The 23,001-nt window shown below is 50.9% G+C and overlaps 1 protein-coding gene across 1 annotated transcript in view; it reads right to left on the bottom strand.

Moving 5' to 3' along the window:
* The window catches only part of LOC309684768 (olfactory receptor 14A16-like), a gene marked incomplete at both ends in the record, with an annotated part of 35,542 nt that extends 12,825 nt beyond the window's left edge, over window positions 1-22,717 (bottom strand). Inside the window, one exon of the mRNA XM_082500636.1 lies at window positions 22,424-22,717. Coding sequence (XP_082356762.1) covers window positions 22,424-22,717 — 294 coding nt within the window. The remainder of the gene's footprint in view (window positions 1-22,423) is intronic.
* Between the last annotated feature and the right edge of the window lie 284 nt (window positions 22,718-23,001).

The following is a 23,001-nucleotide window of genomic DNA, read 5'->3' as shown; positions in this document are numbered from 1 at the left end:
GCTGAGCTGGGCCGGGCTGCTGGGCCGGAGGGAGCTCCTGGCAAGCGGGCAGCGCTGCAGAGAGACAGCTCTGCCCAGGAGCAGCTCCTCTGCACAGCGCAGCAGGGCTGAGGGCACTGCCTGCAGGCAGCGAGGGCAGACAAGAGAAGGGAGTCTCTGCTGCCTGGGGCTGTCCCTGCCAGGAGCTGTTGCTCTGTCCCCAGGTCTCCCTGTCTCAGATAAGGGCAGTCTGGGGTGTCGTTCCTATAGCTGAGAGCTCCCTGGGAGAGACATCTTCCCAGCCTTTCCCATGGTAAGTCTCTGGCTGTGGGGCAATGCGGATGAGTTCCTGGCAATGTCTCCTACACCTGCATATGCCATGGCTGATAGGAGCTGTCAGGTTGGCTCTCCTGGCTTTTCTGGTGTGTTGAAGGACATTGTGCTTCAGAGCAGGGATGCCCCACTGCACCATCAGAGGGACAATGAAGGTCAGCTGCCTTCTCCCAGGGATGGCTCTGAGGTTTGAAGATAGGTGTCCAGGCAGGGGTGGGCAGGGCTGTCCTTGCCAGCAGGGTCCCTGCACGCCGGGGGCTGTGTGCCGGGGCAGGGACTCTGCCGCCTGCCAGGGTCAGCTCTCCGCCTGCCCAGGGAGCTCCCCACAGAGATTCTCAGGGGAGAAGCCGTGGGTGGAAAGAACACAACCTCTGGCAGGGCAGTGTCCTTCTGCTGTTCAGAGGAAAGTCAAGGCAGGGGCTACCTTAAAGACAGAGACCTTTCCAGGCTCTGTGCTCTCAGCTGTCTCCTAAGGGGAAGGAGCTGTCACTGTGACAATGAGGGATCACCACATCTGCCAAAAACCTCATCAGGTGCCTTCACCCACTCCTCCACCTACAGACAGCACCAGCATCCCCTCTGCTTGCAGCATCAGGCTGGATCTGCTCCACTCCTTTGGACCCGCACAGAGGGAGGTGGCCCTGGGCAGTGCCCTGCTGCTGGGAGGGGGCTGCAGGGCAGAGATGAGCACACAGCGGGTGGGATGGGCTCTGGCAGCACTGGCAGGGGGAGACCTGGGGACAGAGCAACAGCTCCTGGCAGGGACAGCTCCAGGAAGCAGAGAGCCCCTCCACCCTTCTGCATCCCTCTCTGCTCAGCTGCACAGGGAGAGAGAACAGTGTGGAGAAATGGACATTGCAAAGCGACATTGCAAAGGGAAATTGCCCTCAACAGCACAAACCTGAATGAAACGCTTACAAAGAAAATGAAGTCATTTTGGAATGATATTTTAGGAAAAAGCACAGGAAGGGCTCAAAGAAGTCTGCCTTAACTTGTCAATGTCTTCCACTCCTTCAGCAGGTCCTTGTGCCCAGAGTGAACAGCAAATGCCCAACAGCAGCTCCATCACCCACTTCCTCCTCCTGGCATTCGCAGACACACGGGAGCTGCAGCTCTCGATCTTTTGGCTCTTCCTGGGCATCTACCTGGCTGCCCTCCTGGGAAACGGCCTCATCATCACCGCCATCGCCTGCGACCACCGCCTCCACACCCCCATGTACTTCTTCCTTCTCAACCTCTCTGTTCTGGACCTGGGCTCCATCTCCACCACTCTCCCAAAAGCCATGGCCAATACCCTCTGGGACAGCAGGGCCATCTCCTACCAGGGGTGTGCTGCACAGGTCTTCTTTTTCTTATTCTTTGCTACAGCAGAGTTTTCTCTTCTCACTGTCATGTCCTATGACCGCTACGTTGCCATCTGCCAACCCCTGCACTATGGGACCCTCCTGGGCAGCAGAGCTTGTGTCCACATGGCAGCAGCTGTCTGGGGCAGTGGGTTTCTCAATGCTGTGCTGCACACGGCCAATACATTTTCACTCCCCCTCTGCCAGGGCAATGCCCTGGACCAGTTCTTCTGTGAAATCCCCCACATCCTCAAGCTCTGCTGCTCACACTCAGACTACCTCAGAGAAGTTGGGCTTCTTGTGTTCAGTGCCTTGATTGCTTTTGTTTGCTTTGTTTTCATTATGCTGTCCTATGTGCAGATCTTGAGGGCCGTGCTGAGGATCCCCTCGGAGCAGGGACGGCACAAAGCCTTTTCCACGTGCCTCCCTCACCTGGTCGTGGTCTCCCTCTTTCTCAGCACTGGCATATTTGCCCACCTGAAGCCCCCCTCCATCTCCTCCCTATCTCTTGATCTGGTGGTGGCTGTGCTGTACTCAGTGGTGCCTCCAGCAGTGAACCCCCTCATCTACAGCATGAGGAACCAGGAACTCAAGGATGCAATATGGAAATTGATGACCAGATGATTTTCTGAAGTAAGAAAGTCTCTTCTTCTGCAAATCACTCCTAATCTATCTCATTATAGACCAAGCCCATCTGCCGTATTTTTTGTCTTGGGTTTTGTTTTTTTGATTGTTCTGGGATTTGCTTGTTTTGCTTTGTGTAATGTTGTCTCAAATGAAATGTCACTGTGTGAGCTGTTTCCAATTACACATCTACCCAAATTTGTGGGACCCACAGACTGTGTAAATGAGGACCCATGCTCTCTGTCTATTTCAACTAAATAAAGAAACTTCCAGGACTAGAGAAAACAGCCTCACGTTTAACCTGGGGATTTTTAGTCTGGATATTAAGAAACAATTCTTAACTGAAAGCGTTATCAAGCATCAGAACAGGATGCCCAGGGAAGTGATGGAATCACCACCCTTGGAGGAATTTAAAAGGTGGGTAGACGTGGTGCTGAGGGACATGGTTTAGTGGTGGTTTTGGCAGGGTTAGGTTGATGGTTAGGCTTGATGATCTTAATGGTCCTTTCCAACCCAAACAATTCCATTCTGTGATTCTATGACTTGCTTGCCCAAGACCCTTCCTTTGAGACATTCTGTGGAGCTGCAGGGGAGTGCCTGTGTGCAGAGCTGGAGGGGAAAGAGTCCCAGCACAGCAGCACTGCCCTTGGTCTTGCCAGAGCTGCTCTCTTGCCACTTCCACTCTCTCCTCCGGAGCACTTGCCTTGCTGTAAGGCTGAGTGCTTGGGCAGCTCCTAGTCCTGCTGTGTGGCAGCCCTGTGAGCACAGGAGGGACAGGCACTGAGCACTGCTCTGACAGAGCTGGCCTCCCTAACAGCACCTCCAGCGTACCAGGGGGTCTCCTCAGGGCAGGGCCTGAAGGCTTAGGTCTTCTTCCAAATTTGTCCTCAAGAATATTCCCAAGAATGTTGTGCCGCTCAAAAGAAAACACCAGTGTACAGCATAACTATGTGGGTTTTCAGGGCGGAGGCAAGAAGCAGTGTGCTCCCACAGCCAGGACTCCTGGGAAAGACATGAAGGACTGGCAGAAGAGGGTCTTCACTGGAGCTGTCTGTGCTGGACACGCCACCGAATATCCCCCAGGACAATCGTCACACACCTAGCAGACAACTACCACCTTTTTAACAGCCCCCACCATTCCAATGAGATCTCCTTCACCTGCCTTTTCTGGTTCCTTGCAAATTCCCCTGTGTGCCACCTCACCCTCCCCTGTCATTATCACAGACTCTAAGAACCACAGAATGTTCAGAGTTGGAAGGGACCTCTAGAGATCATCTAGTCCAACTCCCCTGATAAAGCAGGATTGCCTAGAGCACATTACTCAGGACTGCATCCAGGCGGGTCTTGAAAATCTCCAGAGAAGTGGACTCCACAGCCTCCCTGGGCAGCCTGGATCAGTGCTCTGTCACCCTTCTTCACAGTTAAAGAAGTTTTTTCTTGTATTTCAATGGAACTTGCTATGTTCTAACTTCTGCCTGTTGCCCCTTGACCTGTCACTGGGAACCACTGAAAAGTTTCTGGCTCCATCCTCCTTCTACCCACCCTTTAGACACTTGTACGCCATAATAAGGTCTCCCCTCAGCCTTCTCTTCTCCAGGCTAAAGAGTCCCAGCGCTCTCAGCCTTTCCTCGTAAGGGAGATGCTCCAATCCCTTCATCATCTTAGTTGCCCTTCGCTGGACTCGCTCCAGCAGTTCCCTGTCCCTCTTGAACTGGGGAGCCCAGAACTGGACACAGTATTCCAGTTGTGGCCTCACTACGGCAGAGTAGAGGGGGAATCATAGAATCATAGGGTTTGAAGGGACCTCTGGAGATCATCTAGTCCAACCCACGTCCCAGAGCAGGGACACCTTAGAGCAGGTTGCACAGCAACGCGTCCAGGCAGGTTTTGAATGTCTCCAGAGATGGAGACTCCACCACCTCCCTGGGCAGCCTGTGCCAGTGATCTACCACCCTCAAGGTAAAGAAGTTCCTCCTCATGTTTAGGTGGAACTCCCTATACTCAAGTTTGTGCCCGTTACCTCTTGTCCTGTCACTGGGCACCACCGAAAAGAGCCTGGCCCCATCCTCCTGGCACCCATCCTTTAAGTATTTATAAGCACTGGTCAGGTCCCCCTCAACCATCTTTTTTCCAGACTAAAGAGACCCAATTCCCTCAGTCTTGCTTCATAAGAGAGGTGTTCCACTCCCCTAATCATCTTGGTAGCCCTATGCTGCACCCTCTCCAGCAGTTCCCTTACCTTCTTGAGCTGGGGAGCCCAGAACTGGATACAGTACTCCAGGTGTGGCCTCACCAAGGCAGAGGAGAGGGGGAGGATGACCTCCCTTGACCTGCTGGCCACACTCTTCTTGATGCACCCCAGGATGCCATTAGCCTTCTTGGCCACAAGGGCACCTTGCTGGCTCGTGGTCATCCTCTTGTCCACCAGGACTCCCAGGTCTCTTTCTACAGAGCTTCTCTCCAGCAGGTCAGCCCCCAACCTGTACTGCTGCATGGGGTTATTCCTCCCCAGGTGCAGCACCCTACACTTGCCCTTATTGAATTTTATAAGATTCCTCTCCGCCCAACTGTCCAGTCTGTCCAGGTCTCTCTGTGGGAGACCGTGTCGAACGCCTTGCTGAAGTCAAGGTAGACCACATCTACCGCTCTTCCCTCATCTATCCATCCAGTCACACCATCATAGAAGGCTATCAGATTAGTCAGGCATGATTTCCCCTTGGTGAATCCATGCTGACTACTTCTGATAGCCTTCTCTTCCTCCACATGCTTTGAGATGACGCCCAGAACAAGCTGTTCCATCATCTTTCCAGGGATGGAGGTGAGGCTGACTGGCCTGTAATTCCCCAGGTCCTCCTTCTTGCCCTTTTTGAAGACCGGAGTGACAATGGCTTTCCTCCAGTCCTCAGGCACCTCACCTGTTCTCCAGGACCTTTCAAAGATGGTGGAGAGTGGCCCAGCAATGACCTCTGCCAGCTCCCTCAGCACTCGCGGGTGCATCCCATCAGGGCCCATGGACTTGTGAATATCTAATTGACCTAATTGGTCCCTCACTTGATCCTCCTCAACCCAGGGGAAGTCTTCCTCTTTCCCTGTTACTTTCTCTAAGGCCTGGGACTCCTGAGGGCTCGGCCGGGTAGTAAAGACCGACGCAAAGAAGGCATTCAATAGATCGGCCTTCTCCGCATCCTCAGGGAGGATGGGAGGGTAGAGGGGGAGAATGACCTCCCTCGACCTACAGGCCACACTCTTCCCTACGCAGCCCAGGATGCCATTGGCCTTCCTGCCTACAAGGGCACATTACTGGCTCATGGATAATTTACTGTCTGCTAAGACCCCCAGATCCTTCTCCTCAGAGCTACTTCCCAGCAGGTCCACCCCTAACCTATACCGGTGCCTAGCATTCTTCTTCCCCAGGTGCAGGACCCCACACTTGCTCTTGTAGAACCTCACTAGGTTCTTCTCTGCCCAGCTCTTCAGCCTGTCCAGGTCATGCTGGATGGCAACGTGGCCCTCTGGAGTGTCAGCCACCCCACCCAGTTCGGTATGATCAGCGAACTTGCTGAGGATACACTCTATCCTCTCATCCAGGTAATTGATGAATATATTGAACAAAATTGGACCAAGTATTGACCCCTGGGGGACACCACTGGTTACAGGCCTCCTACTTGACACTGCTCCATTAACCACAACCCTCTAAGTTCTGTCACACACTCAGCTCTCAATCTACCTCACTGTCTCCTCATCTAGCCCACTCTTCCTTAGATTCCTCATGAACGTGGTCTCCTGCAGTCTCCTTATAGCCAGTTGTTGACAGCTGGGCTGATGTCCTGCTTTGAAGTAAAACATTACCAATTTTTTTCAGAATTTTACCTTTCAGCTAAACCTCTTCTAACTACCTGCACTCTCTGAAATTAAAGGGGTATTCTTCAGACAGTGTCTGCTTCTAGCCAACAAAGTCTGATGTTTGTAGTTGATGCCACAGAATGATGCGCAGAGAGGCTCTTGCTTATACTTATTGCTATAACACCCAAGGGCAGTGACCTTTGTCATGTGCCCCGTTGAAGGGTGGGAAGCAGAACAGCATAGCCGGGTCGCACCTGCGGGGAGGAACGGACAGTGCCTCATGCTCAGTATAAAAGCGGAGGGATCAAAGGGTCAGCCCTCTTTCTTCAGTGGACAGTGTCCAAGGAGGAGTCTATCTGTTCGTCTGCCTTTGACCCTGATCGGTGTGTTCCTGAATCCAGATCTGGAATCCCGTTCCCGTCCATCACTGAAACTAGGCTGGGATGTTCCCAGTGTTTCCCAGTGACATGATCGTTACCCTGGGAGCTCGATGCTGGATTTTTATATATGGTTTATCTTTCATTTTTTATTGATAATATTATCATTTGTTTCTATTTTAATACTTCATTACAGTAGTTTTAGTTTTCCTTAAAACCCATATATCTCTCGTTGTTTTTATCTCTTCTCTTCTGGGAAGAGAAAGAGCTTAAAGGCAGTATCTGTCATTTGTTTAGTGTCCAGCCCAGCCTAAACCACACCACCTGCTTTCCTCCATCAGGCAAGAGTGGTCCACAGCACCGAGTGGGACTCACTCTGTGCCAAGATTGGAGGTGGCATAAACAGTCCAGGGAAGGGAGCTATGCTGGGGGGGTCCTGGGGACTGTGCCAGACAGAAAAATTAGCTTTCGTAATGCTGTAGGTCCCAGTATGATGGAAATGATAAGAACATTTTAATAAGATAAAACAACCAAGAAATGGAATGAAAGATACAGAGTGAATAAAACTTTCTCTTAGAACCGTAAAATTCAAACATTGTTGGTGGTGTTATCCTTCTTGCTTGGTTTTATCTTATTTTAAGATACTGATCTCGGGGGAGTTTTGTGTGCTGCTTCTGTTTGCAAAGGCAAGTGATGATAAAACTGGGGTGGGATGCAATTACAGGGACACGGAATGGTGGTGCCAGTGTAGGTGCCTGGGACCCTCTGCCCAGGCTCCAGCTGCAGCTTCCCAGGGGCTCTGGTCTCCAGCAGCTCCTCTGGGACAGCGGCCAGGCCCAGGCATGTGCTTCAGAGACACGGGGTCCTCTGGAGGTACCACTGGGTACTGATGGTCAGACAGCAGAGCGCTGCCTGAAAGCCTGAGACATTTTGACAAGTGTATAAGCACCACCTCATCACCTGACACACATGAATGCTTTTAATAAAGATTTGATGTTCTCCCATGAGATCCAAATGAGGAGTTTTCAGGATGTTCATTGATAGCAAGAGGAGAGCTATGGACCTCCCCCTCCATTTGCATTGTCAGGACTCTCTCTCTCAGGCTCTGCATTTAATCTCCCTCATCTTCCATGTATTTCCATCTCTCCTAACTAACCTGACCATGTCTGAAGGCACCTTTCCAGCAGTGCACGTGCACAGAAGCGCTTGCGATTACGCTTTACATTTCCCTTCCCCTCCTTTTTCATCATTCAGAAACCTCTCCACAATCCCATTGCTGCTGTGAGCTTCGGGCAGTTAAAACTCGCCTGTCTTTGAGTACTCTGTGGAATTCTGTCTTCAGGCAGCTCTTTCTTTGTGCTTATTCTCATAAGCACAGGTTCAACAATGTTTCAGGTTCAACATGGTTTCATGTTCAGCAAGGCCAAGTGCCGGGTCCTGCCCTTGGGGCACAACAACCCCATGGATGCTACAGTCTTGGGGCAGAGCGGCTGGAAAGCTGCCCAGCAGAAAAGGACCTGGGGGTGTCGGTGGACAGCCGGCTGAATATGAGCCGGCAGTGTGCCCAGGTGGACAAGAAGGCCCACAGCATCCTGGCCTGTATCAGAAATAGTGTGGCCAGTAGGACTTGGGCAGTGATCATCCCCCTGTACTCGGCACTGGTGAAACCCCAACTCGAGTACTGTGTTCACTTTTGGGCCCCTCAGTACAAGAAGGACATTGAGGTGTTGGAGCGGGTCCAGAGAAGGGCAACAAAGCTGGTGAAGAGTCAGGAGGACAAGTCTCACAATGAACAACTGAGGGAGTTGGAGTTGTTTAGCCTGGAGAAGAGGAGGCTGAGGGGAGACCTTATCACTCTCTACATCTCCCTGAAAATAGGTTGTAGAGAGGTGGGGACTGACCTCTTTTCCCTAGTGACAAGTGATAGGACGAGAGGAAGTGGGTTCATGTTAAGCCAGGTGAGATTTAGATTGGATATTAGGAATTTTTTTTTTCACTGAAAGGGTTATCAAGCATTGGAATAGACTGCCCAGGGAGGTGGTGGATTCAGCATCCCTGGAGGTGTTTAAAAAAAGGGTAGATGTGGTACTTGGGGACATGATTTAGAAGTGTTTTTTTTCAGGTTAGGTTAATGGTTGGATTTGATTATTTTAAAGGCCCCTTCCAACCTCAACAAATCTATGATCCTATGATTCTGTTCTATGAAATCCATGCTAATGGTTCTTGGACACGTTCTTCTGTTGTCGGTGCCCAGAAGTGTCACCAGGGAGAACTCTGACTGATGGACCAACACTCCTCACCAAAGTGAGCTTGTACAGCCAGTGGCTCCCTGGGTCGCACATTTGGACTCTTTCAAAGACAGGTGCTACACTTGCTTGTCCTCTCTCACCGGAGACCTCTGCCAATCCCATGACCTGTCAAAAGGGATATTCCAAAGAAATATTGATCTTCCCCTGTAACCTCATTACCACTCCTCTCCCGTTACACAGTGTGTGTACTTTCTCTAATCTTTCAGGTGCTTATACTTCTCCTGAGACAACGTTCATTTCTAAAGTCATCTTTGCAGATGCAGACTCTCTGGGCAAAGGCCCTCTCCATTCTTCGCCACTTTTCTCCTCCCTATACTCTTTCGTCACTCAGATACCTCTCACCTGCGTTGCTGCTTTGACTTTCAGGGAGTTAAAACCTTGCCTGTCTTTCAACAGTCTAATTGTCTCCTTGGCCAACTCTTTAATTGTGTTTATATCTGTCTTTTCTATCTACCTTCCTAATCTATTTCTCCTAAGAACTCCCTTGTAGAAAGGCAGCCTCATGAGAGGGAGCTTGTCCTGAGCATGCGATTGCGGAGTGTGTGTTATTGTGTAGGAAAACCGATTCTGCTTTACTTTTCTTTTCTTACAACCAGGAAAAGTTCTCCTGTGCCTGGGTGCAGCCAGGGCTCTGAGGAGCGCGGGTGGGAGATGGGGCAATGGGGCTGTGACATCCAGCTGCAGACCTCAGTGGAGAAGTCTGATGCAAGGACCAGCGGTGTCAGTCCCAGGTGGCCAATGTCAGAAATGGGGAGGGTGGGGAGGTGAGGAGCAAAGCTGTCCTACAGTGTCAGACCTCCAGGGACTGCTTTTCCTCCCTGTCCAGACCTCCTGAAGGGACACCCTCTATTCATAACAATCAGAGAATTCTTCTATCACAATCATAAGCGATAATCATGAGTAACACATTATATCCTTTAAAATAAAAAATACATTTTTATTAGGTGCACTTTGAAATCTCCTCTTTAACTACACTCTGAAACCTCTCTAATTGGCTCTACAAGTCTTGAAGATTGGAAGAAAATGACAATAAAGATAAACACTTTGTTAGGGCTTTCTGTCTTTTAATGAGCCCCACGGTGTGTTTGGTGCTGAGTCCATAAGCCTCAGACACTGAGAGAAGACTGAACAAAGTGCTCAAGAAGTCCAAGTCAGAAGCAAAGTACCTGGAAGCCTTGATTGGCCCCACTGAGGGTCGTTACTGCCAAAGCCTCCCCATGGACTCGTTAGAGGAGATAACTGGAGGCTCTGGTTGCAGGTAGAGGCACTGTGCAGGTGGCTGTAATGCTGAGGAACCCCTTGGCTTGTTTGATGCAGCAGAAAGGCCAAACCCTGACCCCCAGGCCCTGGGAAGGCATGTCCTGCCCCTCACTGCTGGCTCAGGGCTCTTCCTGGGGGTGGTGGGGTGTGAGGGGGAGCGAGGCCGAGTGTAGGAAAATTCTGTGACACCTCCTGGCCTCCCAAAAAGGGGCAAGGACAAAACAAAGTCCAGAGTCCCAAAAGAATCATAAAATCATTTAGAATTGCAGAAGACCTTTAAGATCATAGAGGCCAACTGCAAACCTAACTACCAAGTCCACCACTAAACCATGTCCCTATGTGACACATCTACACGTCCCTTAAATACCTCCAGGGATGGTGACTCAACGACTTCCCTGGGCCGCCTGTTCAGTGCGTGAAAGCCCTTTAGCTGAAGAAATTGTTCCTAATACGCAGTGTAAATCTCCCCTGGAGAAACTGGAGGCCATTTCCTCTCGTCCTATCTCTCATTACTTGGGAGAAGAGACCAACCCCCACCTCGCTACAACGTCCTTTCAGGGAGCTGTAGAGAGTTATAAGGTCTCCCCTCAGCCTCCTCTTCTCCAGGCTGAACAACCCCAGCTCCCTCAGTCATTCCTCATAAGACTTGTCCTCCAGAGCCCTCACCAGCTTTGTTGCCTTTCTCTGGACACACTCCAACACCTCAATGTCTTTCTTGTAGTGAGGGGCTCAAAACTGAACACGGTACTCGAGGTGGGGCCTCACCAGTGCCGAGTACAGGGGGACGATCACTTCCCTAGTCCTACTGGCCACACTATTACTGGTACAAGCCTCGATGCTGTGGGTCTTCATGGCTGCCTGGGGACACTGCCAGCTCATATTCAGCCACCAACACCCCCAGGTCCTTTTCTGCTGGGCAGCTTTCCAGCCACTCTGCCCCAAGCATGTAGTACTGCGTGGGGTTGTTGTGACACAAGAGCAGGACTGGCCCTTGGCCTTGTTGAACCCCACACCATTGGCCTTGGACCATCAGTTCAGCTGGTCCAGATCCCTCTGTAGAGCCTTTCTACCCTCAAGGAGATCAACACGCCCGCCTAGCTTAGTGTCATCTGGGAACTTACTGAGGGGGCACTCCACCCCCTTGTCTAGATCGTTGATAAAGGTATTAAAGAGAACCGGCCCCAGTACTGAGCCCCAGGGAACATCATTTGTGACCGGCCGCCAAATGGATTGAACTCCATTCACCACAACTCTTTGGTCCCGGCTGTCCAGCCAGTGTTTTACCCAGCGAAGTGTACGCCTGCCCAAACCATGATCAGCCAGTTTCTCCAGGAGAATGCTATGGGAAAAAGTGTCAAAGGCTTTAATGAAGCCCAGGTAAACAACATCCACAGCCTTTCCCTCATCCACTAAGCGGGTCACCTTGTCATAGAAGGAGGTCAGGTTTCTCAAGCAGGACCTGCCTTTCATAAACCCATGTTGGCTGGGTCTGATCGCCTGGTTGTCCTGTACGTGCGCATGATGGAATTCAGGATGATCTCCTCCATAACCTTCCCCAGCACCGAGGTCAGACTGACAGGCCTGTAATACCCCAGGTCCTCTTTCTGGTCCTTCTTGTAGATGGGTGCCACGTTTGTTATCTTCCAGTCATCTGGGACCACACCAGCTAGCCAGGAATGCTGATAAATGATGGAAAGTGGCTTGGTGAGCACTCCCGCCAGCTCCCTCAGTACCCCTGAGTGTATCTCATGCGGCTCCATAGACTTGTGTATTTCTAAGTGATGTAGCAGGTCCCTCACCATTTCCCCTTGGATTGTGGGGGCTTCATTCTGTTCCCCAACCCTGTTTTCCAGCTCAGGGGGCTGGGTACCCAGAGAGCAACTGGTCTTACTCTTAAAGACTGAGGCAAAGAGGGCATTAAGTACGTCAGCCTTTTCCTCATCCCTGGTCACTGTGTTTCCCTCCACATCCAATAAAGGACGGAGGTTCTTCTTCGCCCTCCTTTTGTTGATGATGTATTTACAGAAACATTTTTCATTGTCATCTATGGCATGGCCAGATTAGGGTTGGACTTTAATCCTTCTAATTTTCTCCCTGCATAACCTCGTGACATCCTTGCAGTCCAACTGAGTTGCCTGCCACTTCTTCCAACTGTCATAAACCCTTTTTTTCCCCTTAGTTCCATCCAAAGTACTCTGTTCAGCCAGGTCTTCTTCCCTGACGGCTCATCTTTCGGCACATGGGGACAGCCTGCTCCCGTGCCTTTAAAAGTTCCTTCTTGATGGATGTCCAGCCTTCCTGGGCTCCTTTGCTCTTCAGGACTGCCTCCCAAGGGACTCTGTTAACCAGACCCCTAAACAGGCCAAAGCCTGCCCTCCGGAAGTCCCAGTGGTCTATAACAGACTCCCACCATGATATCTGCCTTCTTGGCCTTTATTTAACACCTCCCAGTACAGACTGCGTCCTGTCCCAGTACAAAGTGGATTATTTTAAGGCATCCCAGTATAGACTGGGCCCTATCCCAGTACCAGTGGGATCCCCTGATCCCCTCGGAATGCAGACTGGGAAACATCTAAGTACAAACTGGATCTACTGGCAACCTCCCAGCACAGACTGGGCCCTTTCAAGTCCAAAATGAGTCCCTTTTAACCAAGTCTAAGAAGACTGGGCCCTGTCTCGGTACAAACTGGATCCCCAATCCCCTCTCAGTACAGACTGAGCCTTGTCCCAGGATAAACTGCATCTCTTTAACCCCTCCCATGACAGACTGGGCCCTGTCTCACTAGAAAGTGGATCTCCTCAACCGCTCCCAGTAGAGACTTGGCCCTGACCCAGTACGAAGTGGATCCCCTCAACCTCTGCCAGTAGAGATGGGGCCCTTTCCTAGTACAAACTTGATCCCCTCTTAGTAAAAACTAGTTCCTGTCCCAGTACAAACTCGACCGCATAATCCCCTCCACACAGAAACTGGGTCAGGTGCCAGCACAAACAGGATCCCATGGCCCCCTCCCTATAACGACTGGGCCCCATGCCATTATATGGTCATTATATGATCATTAAAGGTCATCTAGTCCAACCCCCCCGCCATGAGCGGGGACACCTTCAACTGGGTCAGCTGTCTCCAAGCCCCGGCCAACCTTGCCTGGAATGTTTCCAGGTATGGGGCATCTATCGTCTCTCTGGGCAACCTGGGCCAGTGTCTCACCACCTTCATAGTTAAAAAGGTCTTCATATCTAGGGTAAATTTCCCCCTTCTAGTTTAAAGCCCTCACCCTTTGTCCTATCGCAACAGGCCCTGCTAAAAACTCTATCCCTGGCTCTCCTATAGGCCCCCTGTAGTGGAAGGGCACAATAAGGTTTCCCCAGAGCCTTCTCTTCTCTAGGATGAACAACCCCAACTCTCTCAGCCTTTCCTCACAGCAGAGGGGCTCCAGCCCTCGGAACATCTTTGTGGCCTCCTCTGGACCCACTCCAACAGGTCCAAGTCTCTCCTGTGCTGAGGGTTCCAGAGCTGGAGCAGCACTCCAGGTGGGGGCTCACCAGAGCAAAGCAGAGGGGCAGAATCCCCTCCCTCGACCTGCTGGTGACACTTCTTTTGATGCAGCCCAGGATACCGTTGGCTTTCTGGGCTGCGAGGGCGCTTTGCCAGCTCATGTCCAGCTTTTCATGCCCCAGCACACCGAAGTCCTTCTCGGCAGGGCTGCTCTCCATCCTTTCGTCCCCCAGGCTGTATGGATATCAGGGATTGCCCCGACCCAGGTGCAGGACCCTGTGCTTGGCCTTGTTGAACCTCATGCTGTTCAGACGGGTCCACTTCTTAAGCCTGTCCAGGTCCCTCTGGATGACATCCTGTCCCTTGGGAGCATCAACCACACCACTCAGCGTGGTGTCATCAGCATACTTGCTGAGGGTGCACTCGATCCCACTGCCTGTGTCATTGATGAAGATATTGAACAGTACTGGTCCCAGTATGGACCCCTGAGGGACACCACTTGTCACCAGTCTCCACCTGGACATGAGGCCATTGACCACTACCCTCTGGATGGGACCATCCAACCAGTTCCTCATCCACCAAACAGTCCACCCTTCAAATCCATGACTCTCCAGTTTCACAGAATCACAGAGTGGTCAGGGTTGGAAGGGACTTCTGGAGATCATCTCGTCCAACCCCCCTCCCAGAGCAGGGTCACCTACAGCAGTTGCATAGGACGGCGTCCAGGCGGGTTTGGAATGTCTCCAGAGTGGGAGACTCCACAACCTCTCTGGGCAGCCTTTGTCAGTGCTCTGCCACCCCCAAAGGAAAGAAGTTCCTCCTCATGTTAAGATGGAACTTCCTACGTTCAAGTTTGTGCCCGTTCCCTATAGTCCTATCACTGGGCACCACTGAAAAAAAGACTGTTCCCATCCCCTGACACCATCCCTTTAAGTATTTATAAGCATAGATAGGGTCCCCCTTCCGTCTTCTTTTCTCCAGACTGAAAAGCCCCAAGTCCCTCAGCCTTTCCTCATAAGAGAGATGTTCCAATCCCCTCATCATCTTTGTAGCCCTTTGCTGGACCCTCTCCAGCAGATCCCTGTCCTTCTTGTACTGGGGAGCCCAGAACTGGACACAATACTCCAGATGAGGCCTCATCAGGGCAGAGTAGAGGGGAAGGATGACCTCCCTCGACCTGCTGGCCACACTCTTCTTGATGCACCCCAAAATCCCACTGGCCTTCTTGGCCACCAAGGCACATTGCTGGCTCATGGGCATCCTGTTGTGCACCAGGACATGCTGCTGCATGTTCCCCCAAGATCTTCCTTTCTTCCAGCTGGACAAGCCCAGATTTTTCAGCTTCTTCTCACAGCACAGTGTCCCAACCCTGACCACCTTGGTGGCCCTCCACTGAACGGGCTCCAGTTAACCAGTGCCTCTCAGGCATTGTGGGGGGTCAGAACCTAGGGGAGGATTCTGGATCTATTCTCAGATGTGCTAAGCCCAGGGCGATAATCACTCCCACCGGCTGTGCGCCTGCTCATACTGCCCAGGATGCTTTTGGCTTTTGCTGATGGCTCCATGTTTTGCCTAATGAAACTGAAGGACCACCAGAGCCTTTCCTGCAGTGCTGATACCAACCTAGGCAGTCCCTGTCCTCTGTCACTTCAGGCGCTTAGTCAACCTCAGGGAAAGAACTTTAGATCTGTCCTTGTTGGATAACATGTTGTTACTATTGGCCTGTCCTTCAAGCCTGTCTAGGTCCCTTGGGATGGAAACCTAATATAGTGTCTGCTCTCCTCAATGAGGTGTCCTCTACAAATGTTATGAAAAAACATTTTCTCATCTCCTTTGGGTAACTAAAAGCTCTTGAAACATGGTGGAACCCTACTAGATACATCCCTCTGGGCAGAACACTACGCATTCACCACATTCCTCCAAGCCTGACTATCCTTCTCAGTTATTACCCATCTACTTATCCAGCCAATCAGACCATAATGTCCTAACTGGACACAAGAATATTGTGGGGAATGAGGCTGATATAGCATAGTGTTCGGCGCAGAGTCTAGTTGGAGGCCTGTAAGTAGCAGCGCTCCCCAGGGGTCAGTACTGGCCAGTCTTGCTCAACGTGTTAATCAATGTCCTGGATGAGGGGACAGAATGTCCCCTCAGCAAGTTTGCTGACATCTGTTGGAAGGGTAACACTGCAGGGCATAGGCAATCGGGGAAGTTCTTGGATTGTATTGGCAACAACTTCTTTCTCCAAGTGGTAGAGGAGCCAACGAGGACAGGAGCTCTGCTGGACCTTGTCCTTTCCTTCTCCAGACTAAAAAGCCCCAAGTCCCTCAGCCTTTCCTCATAAAAGAGATGCTCCAATCCTCTAATCATCTTTGTAGCCCTTTGCTGGACACTCTCCAGCAGTTCCCTGTCCTTCTTGAAACGGGGAGCCCAGAACTGGATACAGTACTCCAGATGCGACCTCACCTGGGCAGAGCAGATGGGGAGGATGACCTCCCTTGACCTGCTGGCAACACTTCTTGATGCACCCCAGGATGCCATTGGCCTTCTTGACCACAATGGCACATTGCCGGCTCATGGTCATCTTCTTGTCAACCACGACAACCATGTCCCTTTGCACACAGCTGCTCTCCAGGAGGTCAGCCCCCAAACTGTACTAATGCATGGCATTATTCCTCCCCAGGTGCAGTACCCTACACTTGCCCTTGTTGAACTTCATAACATCCCTCTTTGCCCATCTCTCCACCCTGTCCAGGTCATGCTGTATGGCAGCACAGTCTTCTGGCATATCAGCCACCCCTCCCAGCTCTGTGTCATCAGCAAACTTGCTGATGGTACACTCTATGCCTTCATCCAGGTCATTGGTGAATATATTGAACAGGACTGGACCCAGTGCTGACCCCTGGGGAACACCACTTCTTACAAGCCTCCAACTAGACGCTGTGTCACTAATGACACATCTCAGTGAGGAGGGCAGAGTATCAGGAGACAGAGAGAAACGACCATGCTTCAGTTTCCCAAATCCCATGAGAGTGCCCAAACCATGCTTCCCTTGGCCTCTGGTGTCCCATTTCTTGAGATGCAAACCTGGTGGGTCTTCTCTCAATCAGTAATCCTTCAGGGGTTTTTGATTCTGTGATTTCACAAAGAGTGGCGGTATCTCTGAAAAAAAAAAAAAAAAAGGCAAAAAACCCCAAACAAAAACCAACCAAACAAAAGCAGTAGTCTGCTTCTGTATCACAGAATCACAGAATTTTCAGAGTTGGAAAGGACCTCTAGAGACCATCTAGTCCAACTCCCCTGATAAAGTAGGATTGCCTAGAGCACATTACTCAGGACCGCATCCAGGCGGGTCTTGAAAATCTCCAGAGAAGGGGACTCCACAGCTTCCCTGGGCAGCCTGGGCCAGTGCTCTGTCACCCTCACCGTAAAGAAGTTTTTCCGTGTATTTGAGCGGAACTTCCTGTCTTCTAACTTGTGCCCATTGCCCCTCGTCCTGTCACTTGGAACCATTGAAAAGAGCCTGGCTCCATCCTCCTTCAACCACCCTTCAGATACTTGTACGCCAAGTAGTAGTAACAACTCTTGGAAATGCCATTTCAGTCAGTGTTTGCCATATAAGGCATGATATCCCATCCTGAAGTACACATCCCTGGCAGTTCAGATGAAGGGTGGTCTTGCAGAAGTCACCCTTTGTGTCCCCAGGTGGCGTGCACCTTGCTCATTTGCCTCTCAAGAGAGCGGCAGAGGCTGGATGCCCTTCTCAGGACAGACTCCTTGCCAGAATGACATCAAGTTCTTACAGCATTTCACTCGGCCTCTGTTTTGCTATATTTGGTGCTTCTCTGTGACTACTCTTTCTGCACAGATGATCGTAAAAAGAGCACCATTTCATAAGAGAAAGTCACAAAGGCCCTGTTAGGGAGAAGCCAGCTCATCACGAGCTCTTGGAGAGAACCAGGAAATTTATCATAAGCACCAGGGAGACCCAGGAAGCTCAAGGCCACTTCTGAAGAGTGAGGGGCCCTGAGCAGCAGTGATTGTCTCCATGTAGGTGTGGGTGAGAGGCTTGGGGGCTGTCAGGGAGAAACAAGGTGGTGGCTAATGGCTTTAGCAAATCCTTCACAGCATGTCTGAGCCCAGAAATTAAAAGGAGTTGATGCCTGTGGGTGGAGGAAAAGAAGGAGGGGATTAAGAAAAAGCTGCACAGGTTAAGGGGAACTCACAGCCATTGGGCAAAATCTCAGAAAATCATGGCTTTTTGTTTTTGAGGAAATAGTAAAGTCAGAGAGTCATCAGTAGAACTTGGGCCAGCATGGGGTGGGAGTGAGGCGGGGAAGCAGGGGTGGTGGTTGAAATCTACAGAGAAACAGGCACAGGCATAGGGAAGTGTAGGACAGCCTGTGGGGAGGGAGGGGGTGGAAGGATGGCCTCTTTGTTGGGGCTGGGACCCCCCAAAAGAACTGAAATTTTTGTCCTTTCCACTATGGCTGCAGTCTCTTCCACCGAGGCCCCTGAGAGCACTCCAGTTCCTTACAGCCACACTGGTTTGTTGCCTCCTCCCCCACCCTCCAGAGAGCCTGAGAGGTGTCCTACCACTGTCCTGCCCTTGGCATCGCACACCCCCTCATCTCACTGCTCCCAGGCTCAGCCCTGAGCATCCCGTGAGGGAAAGGATCCCCATTTCCAGGGTGTGGGGGTCAGCGCTTGGACATCCTGCTTGATGAGACACATCAAGGGCTTTCACAGTCACCTAAACATTCCATTTCCAACCTGTAAGCAGTGCCTCTGACTTTCTGCTTCAGGCACAGCCAGGGATGGCCCTCAGTGGGGATTGCTGACACCCTCAGAACCTTGGAGGCTGACTTTGACTGCTCTAGAGATAACTTCAATCCACTCTCAGTACCTGCAGTTCAGGAACTGGGCACCATAGGGCTCATTAACATGCAAAATGCCATAACAAGCCAAGGCTCTGGGTATAATTTTCTTATTCTACAATTCTTCTGTGGTTAATTAGAGAGATTTCAGAATTGAAAAGGTTTCAAGAGTAAATAACAAGAAGAAAGGATTTCTTTTTCTTTCATTTTCTTTATTTGTCTGCTTCATTTGTGTGTTTATCTTCATTGATATCAGCAATTTCCAAATGACACTGAAACTGGACCTTTCCAAACGGAGTGTGACTGTGTAGGGCAGTCAAGACCCTGCATGTCAGACAGTCTATGGGCAGGCTTTGTCCCCACCTCCAACCCCGCGTTTCTCTCATCAGCCACCTGGGACTTACAGCGCCTTTCTTCAAATCGGCCTTTTCTCCACTACAGTCTGGAGTTGCAGTTTTCAGCCCTTTGGCACCAGTTTCCACTTGTTTCACCTGGGGAATGAACTGCACCCACACACAGTATTTGCTTCGTAGCCAAAAACAGAGACCAAAGGAAGGCACGGTTCAACAGAAAATAAAATACTCTGCTGTATATGAAGTCCACCTTACCTCCTCTGAAGTCCACTCTCCACAGAGGACAGCCTTTTACCAAAGGAAAACACATTTTTGTGCCAAGCACGCATCCCAGGAACCCCCAAAGCACTCCCTGCACCAGAGTCTCTTTGTTCATATGCGCTCACAGTGAGTCACACACTGAAGTCACGAGCTCCCTCCAATCACAGAGGGAAGCAAAGACACAAAGTGAACGATGTGCTATTTTTCATAGCCAAATCTGCACTAACCCCAGGGTGTCTGGGTTACAGGAGCATCTTCAGGCAAACTCTGCAACATCCAGACCCACTTATTTCTCCTCCTCCTCCAGCGCTGGACAACTTAGGTGCAGCCGTCCAGGCTTCCTTTTCTCCTGGAGGGAGAGAAATCAGTTGTCTCCACAGAGATGCTTTGCCCTACCCTGCCTGTCCACCAGCTCTGGCTCAAATCTACCACTTGAAAAAAGTCCCTCTCCAGCTTTCCTTGAGGCGCCCTTCTTATACTCAGTCTGCTATAAGGTCTCCCTGGAGTCTCCACGCTGAGCAACCCCTGGCCTCTCTCAGCCTGGCCTCACAGCAGAGGTGCTCTACCCCTCTGATCACCTTTGTGGCCTCCTCTTTTCCCGCTCCAACAGATCCATGTCCTCTTTATGCTGGGGCCCAAGAGCTGGATGAAGCACTGCGGGGTGTCTCACCAGAGTGAGTAGAGGGGCAGAATCACCCCCCTCACCCCGCTTGCCACGCTGTTGGTGATGCAGCCCGGGATGCAGTTGGCTTTTGGGGCTGCCAAGCCACATTGCAAGCACATGTTGGGCTTCTCTTTAACAAACACCCCCAAGTCCTTCCCCTCAGGGCTGCTCTAAATCCATTCTTTTCCCAGCCTGGATTTGTGCTTGGGATTGCCCTGACCCACACGCAGGACCTTGCACTTGGCCTTGTTGAACTTCATGAGGTTTGCGCAGGCCCACCTCTCCAGCCTGTCCAGGTCTCTCTGGATGGCATCCCTCCCCTCCAGAATGTTGACTGCTCCACACAGCTTGGTGTCATTGGCAAACTTGCTGAGAATGCACTCCATCCCAACACCTATGTCACCAACAAGGATGTTTAACAGCACCGGTCCCAGTACCAACCCCTAAGGAAAGCCACGTGTCATTGCTTGCCACTTGGACACAGAGCTCTTGACCACAACTCTCATTTTCTTTCCAGTGGCTGCTGTGTTCCAGATTTGGTAGGAAAGGAATGTCAATAATACATATTGTTTTAGTTGTTGCCAGGTGTTGTTTATATTTTTCAAGGACTTTATTTTCAGCTGTCCATCGAAGCTAACAAGGGCCTCAAGAGAACGATGGAATGGGCAAAGATATATTCCATTCCATAGAGGTCATGCTCAGTATTTGGATGGGTTCAGCCAGGGGGCGGGTATGCGCGAGCACTGCTCGGGCAGCTACTGATTCACTGAGTGGTGAGAGTGACGTGTATTGTCATTAGTAGCAGCCGTAGTAGTAGTAGTGTTGTTGGTGCTGTTGTTTTTTTCCTTTTCTGTTATCATTCTGTTAAACTATCTTTACTTCAATGCATAATTTTGGAGGTTTTTGTTTAGTTTTTTTTTTTTTTCTTTCCCTTTCCTCTCTTTCTCCCTCTTTTCCCTGCCCTTCTGGGGGAAGGAGGTGAACTGCACCAGTGGCTGCATGGCCCTAGCTGCTGGCTGGGGTTAAACCACGACACCTGTGCTGAGGACTCCAGAGCTGGACACAGCACTCCAGGTGGGGCCTCAAAAGAGAGGAGTAGAGGGGCAGAATCCCCTCCCTCGCCCTGCTGGCCACGCTTCTTTTGATGCAGCCCAGGACATGGTTGGCTTTCTGGGCTGTGATCACACATTGCGTGCTCATGTCCAGCTTTTCATCCCCCAGTACCCACAAGTCCTTCTTGGCATGACTGCTCTCAACCCCTTCATCCACCAACCTGTATTGGTACTGGGGGTTGCCCTGACGCAGCTGCAGGACCCTGCACTTGGCCTTGTTGAACTTCATGATGTTCAAATGGGCCCACTTCTCCATCTTGTCCAGGTCCCTCTGGATGGCGTCCCATCCCTCAGGCGTGTCAACCGCACCACTCAGCTTGGTGACTCCATCTTGGGTGATTTCTCACTTTGTGGGGCTCCATTCAGTACTCACCCCAGGCATTCACTGTTCCTGGAGAGCATGGGGGATCTCCAGGCAGCTCAATTTCCCCCTTGAGAATAAAGTTGTCGGTCATGGCTTGTACGTGACAGCCTTGGCTATGCCACTCAGTGACCAGCCATTGCTTCCACTGTCACTACATGCTAACAAGTAAGTCCTAAATCCAATCCTCAAGCTCTAAAAGGTCACAATGTGACTGAGAGGTTTTTGCTCATGCTGCTGTGCAGAACCCAAAGCAACAGTCCTTTTAAGGATGCAATTGCTCAAGCCAACTTCTAAGACCAGCTTTGGAAGAAAGGACCATGGCACAAAGGAGATCCCATTTTGTTATAGAGATGCTGTGAGAGTTTCAGTTCTGACCTAGTGTTAGAATGGTTAGAAACCATTATTGAGGCACTAGTTGAGAGGTAGTGGGTTAATGCCTCTTTAGAAGTGGCAGGAATATAGACATTTCTGCAGGAACATTCAAATAAAAAAAGAAAAAACAAAGAATAAAATAAATAATGAAGAGGACAGAGAGCTCAGGACTGGAGTAAAAAATCCTGTGAGTAATCTGTGGAGAGAGATAGTAATTTTATTGCTACTTAGAAGGTGACCATGACATCAGTTTCCTAAAGCAATCTTTGAGCTCCTGGTTCCTCATGCTGTAGATGAGGGGGTTCACTGCTGGAGGCACCACCGAGTACAGAAATGACACCAACAGGTCCAGAGATTTTGAAAAGATGGAGGGGGGCTTCAGGTGGGCAAATACACCAGTGCTGACAAACAGGGAGACCACGGCCAGGTGAGGGAGGCACGTGGAAAAGGCTTTGTGCCTTCCCTGCTGTGAGGGGATCCTCAGCACCACCCTGAAGATCTGCACATAGGACAGCACGATAAAAACAAAACACACAAAGGCTAAACAGGCACTAACCACAAGAAGCCCAACTTCCCTGAGGTAGGAGTCTGAGCAGGAGAGCTTGAGGATGTGGGGAATTTCACAAAAGAACTGGTCCAAGGCATTGCCCTGGCAGAGGGGCAGTGAAAACGTATTGGATGAGTGCAGGACAGAATACAGAAACGCAGTGCCCCAGACAGCTGCGGCCATGTGGACATAAGCTCTGCTGCCCAGGAGGGTCCTGTAGTGCAGGGGATGGCAGATGGCAACGTAGCGGTCATAGGCCATGACAGTGAGAAGAGAAAACTCTGCTGAAATGAAAAAGATAAACAGAAAGACTTGAGCAGTACATGCAGAGTATGAAATGTCCCTGGTATCCCAGAGGGAATTGGCCATGGCTTTGGGGAGAGTGGTGGAGATGGAGCCCAGGTCTATGAAGGAGAGGTTGAGGAGGAAGAAGTACATGGGGGTGTGGAGGCGGTGGTCGCAGGCGATGGCGGTGATGATGAGGCCGTTTCCCAGGAGGGCAGCCAGGTAGATGCCCAGGAAGAGCCAGAAGGTCAAGAGCTGCAGCTCCCGTGTGTCTGCGAATGCCAGGAGGAGGAAGTGGGTGATGGAGCTGCTGTTGGACATTTGCTGTCATGCACAAAGAGGAAAAGGCAGTGACAAATTGACAGACTTCTCTGAGGAAAACCCCATGCCATTCCTCATGAAAATCTCTCTCCCTCAGCTGAATATGGAATGACCCAGATCATTCCCAACACCACCAACTCAGTGACATGCTCCCCGACCACTTAAAATACAGCTTTGGCACATACTTTCCATGAGGACACCTCTGGGGCGGGACTTCCAGAGTCACAGTCAGAAGCCAACCCACACCCCCAAGATCCAGAGTACAACAGATGGGTGGGGAAACA

This window comes from Vanellus vanellus, assembly GCF_965231255.1.
Source record: "Vanellus vanellus genome assembly, contig: HAP1_SCAFFOLD_187, whole genome shotgun sequence".
NCBI lineage: Eukaryota > Metazoa > Chordata > Aves > Charadriiformes > Charadriidae > Vanellus > Vanellus vanellus.
Note: the sequence above shows the minus strand (reverse complement) of the source record. Positions and strands in the feature narration are given on the sequence as shown.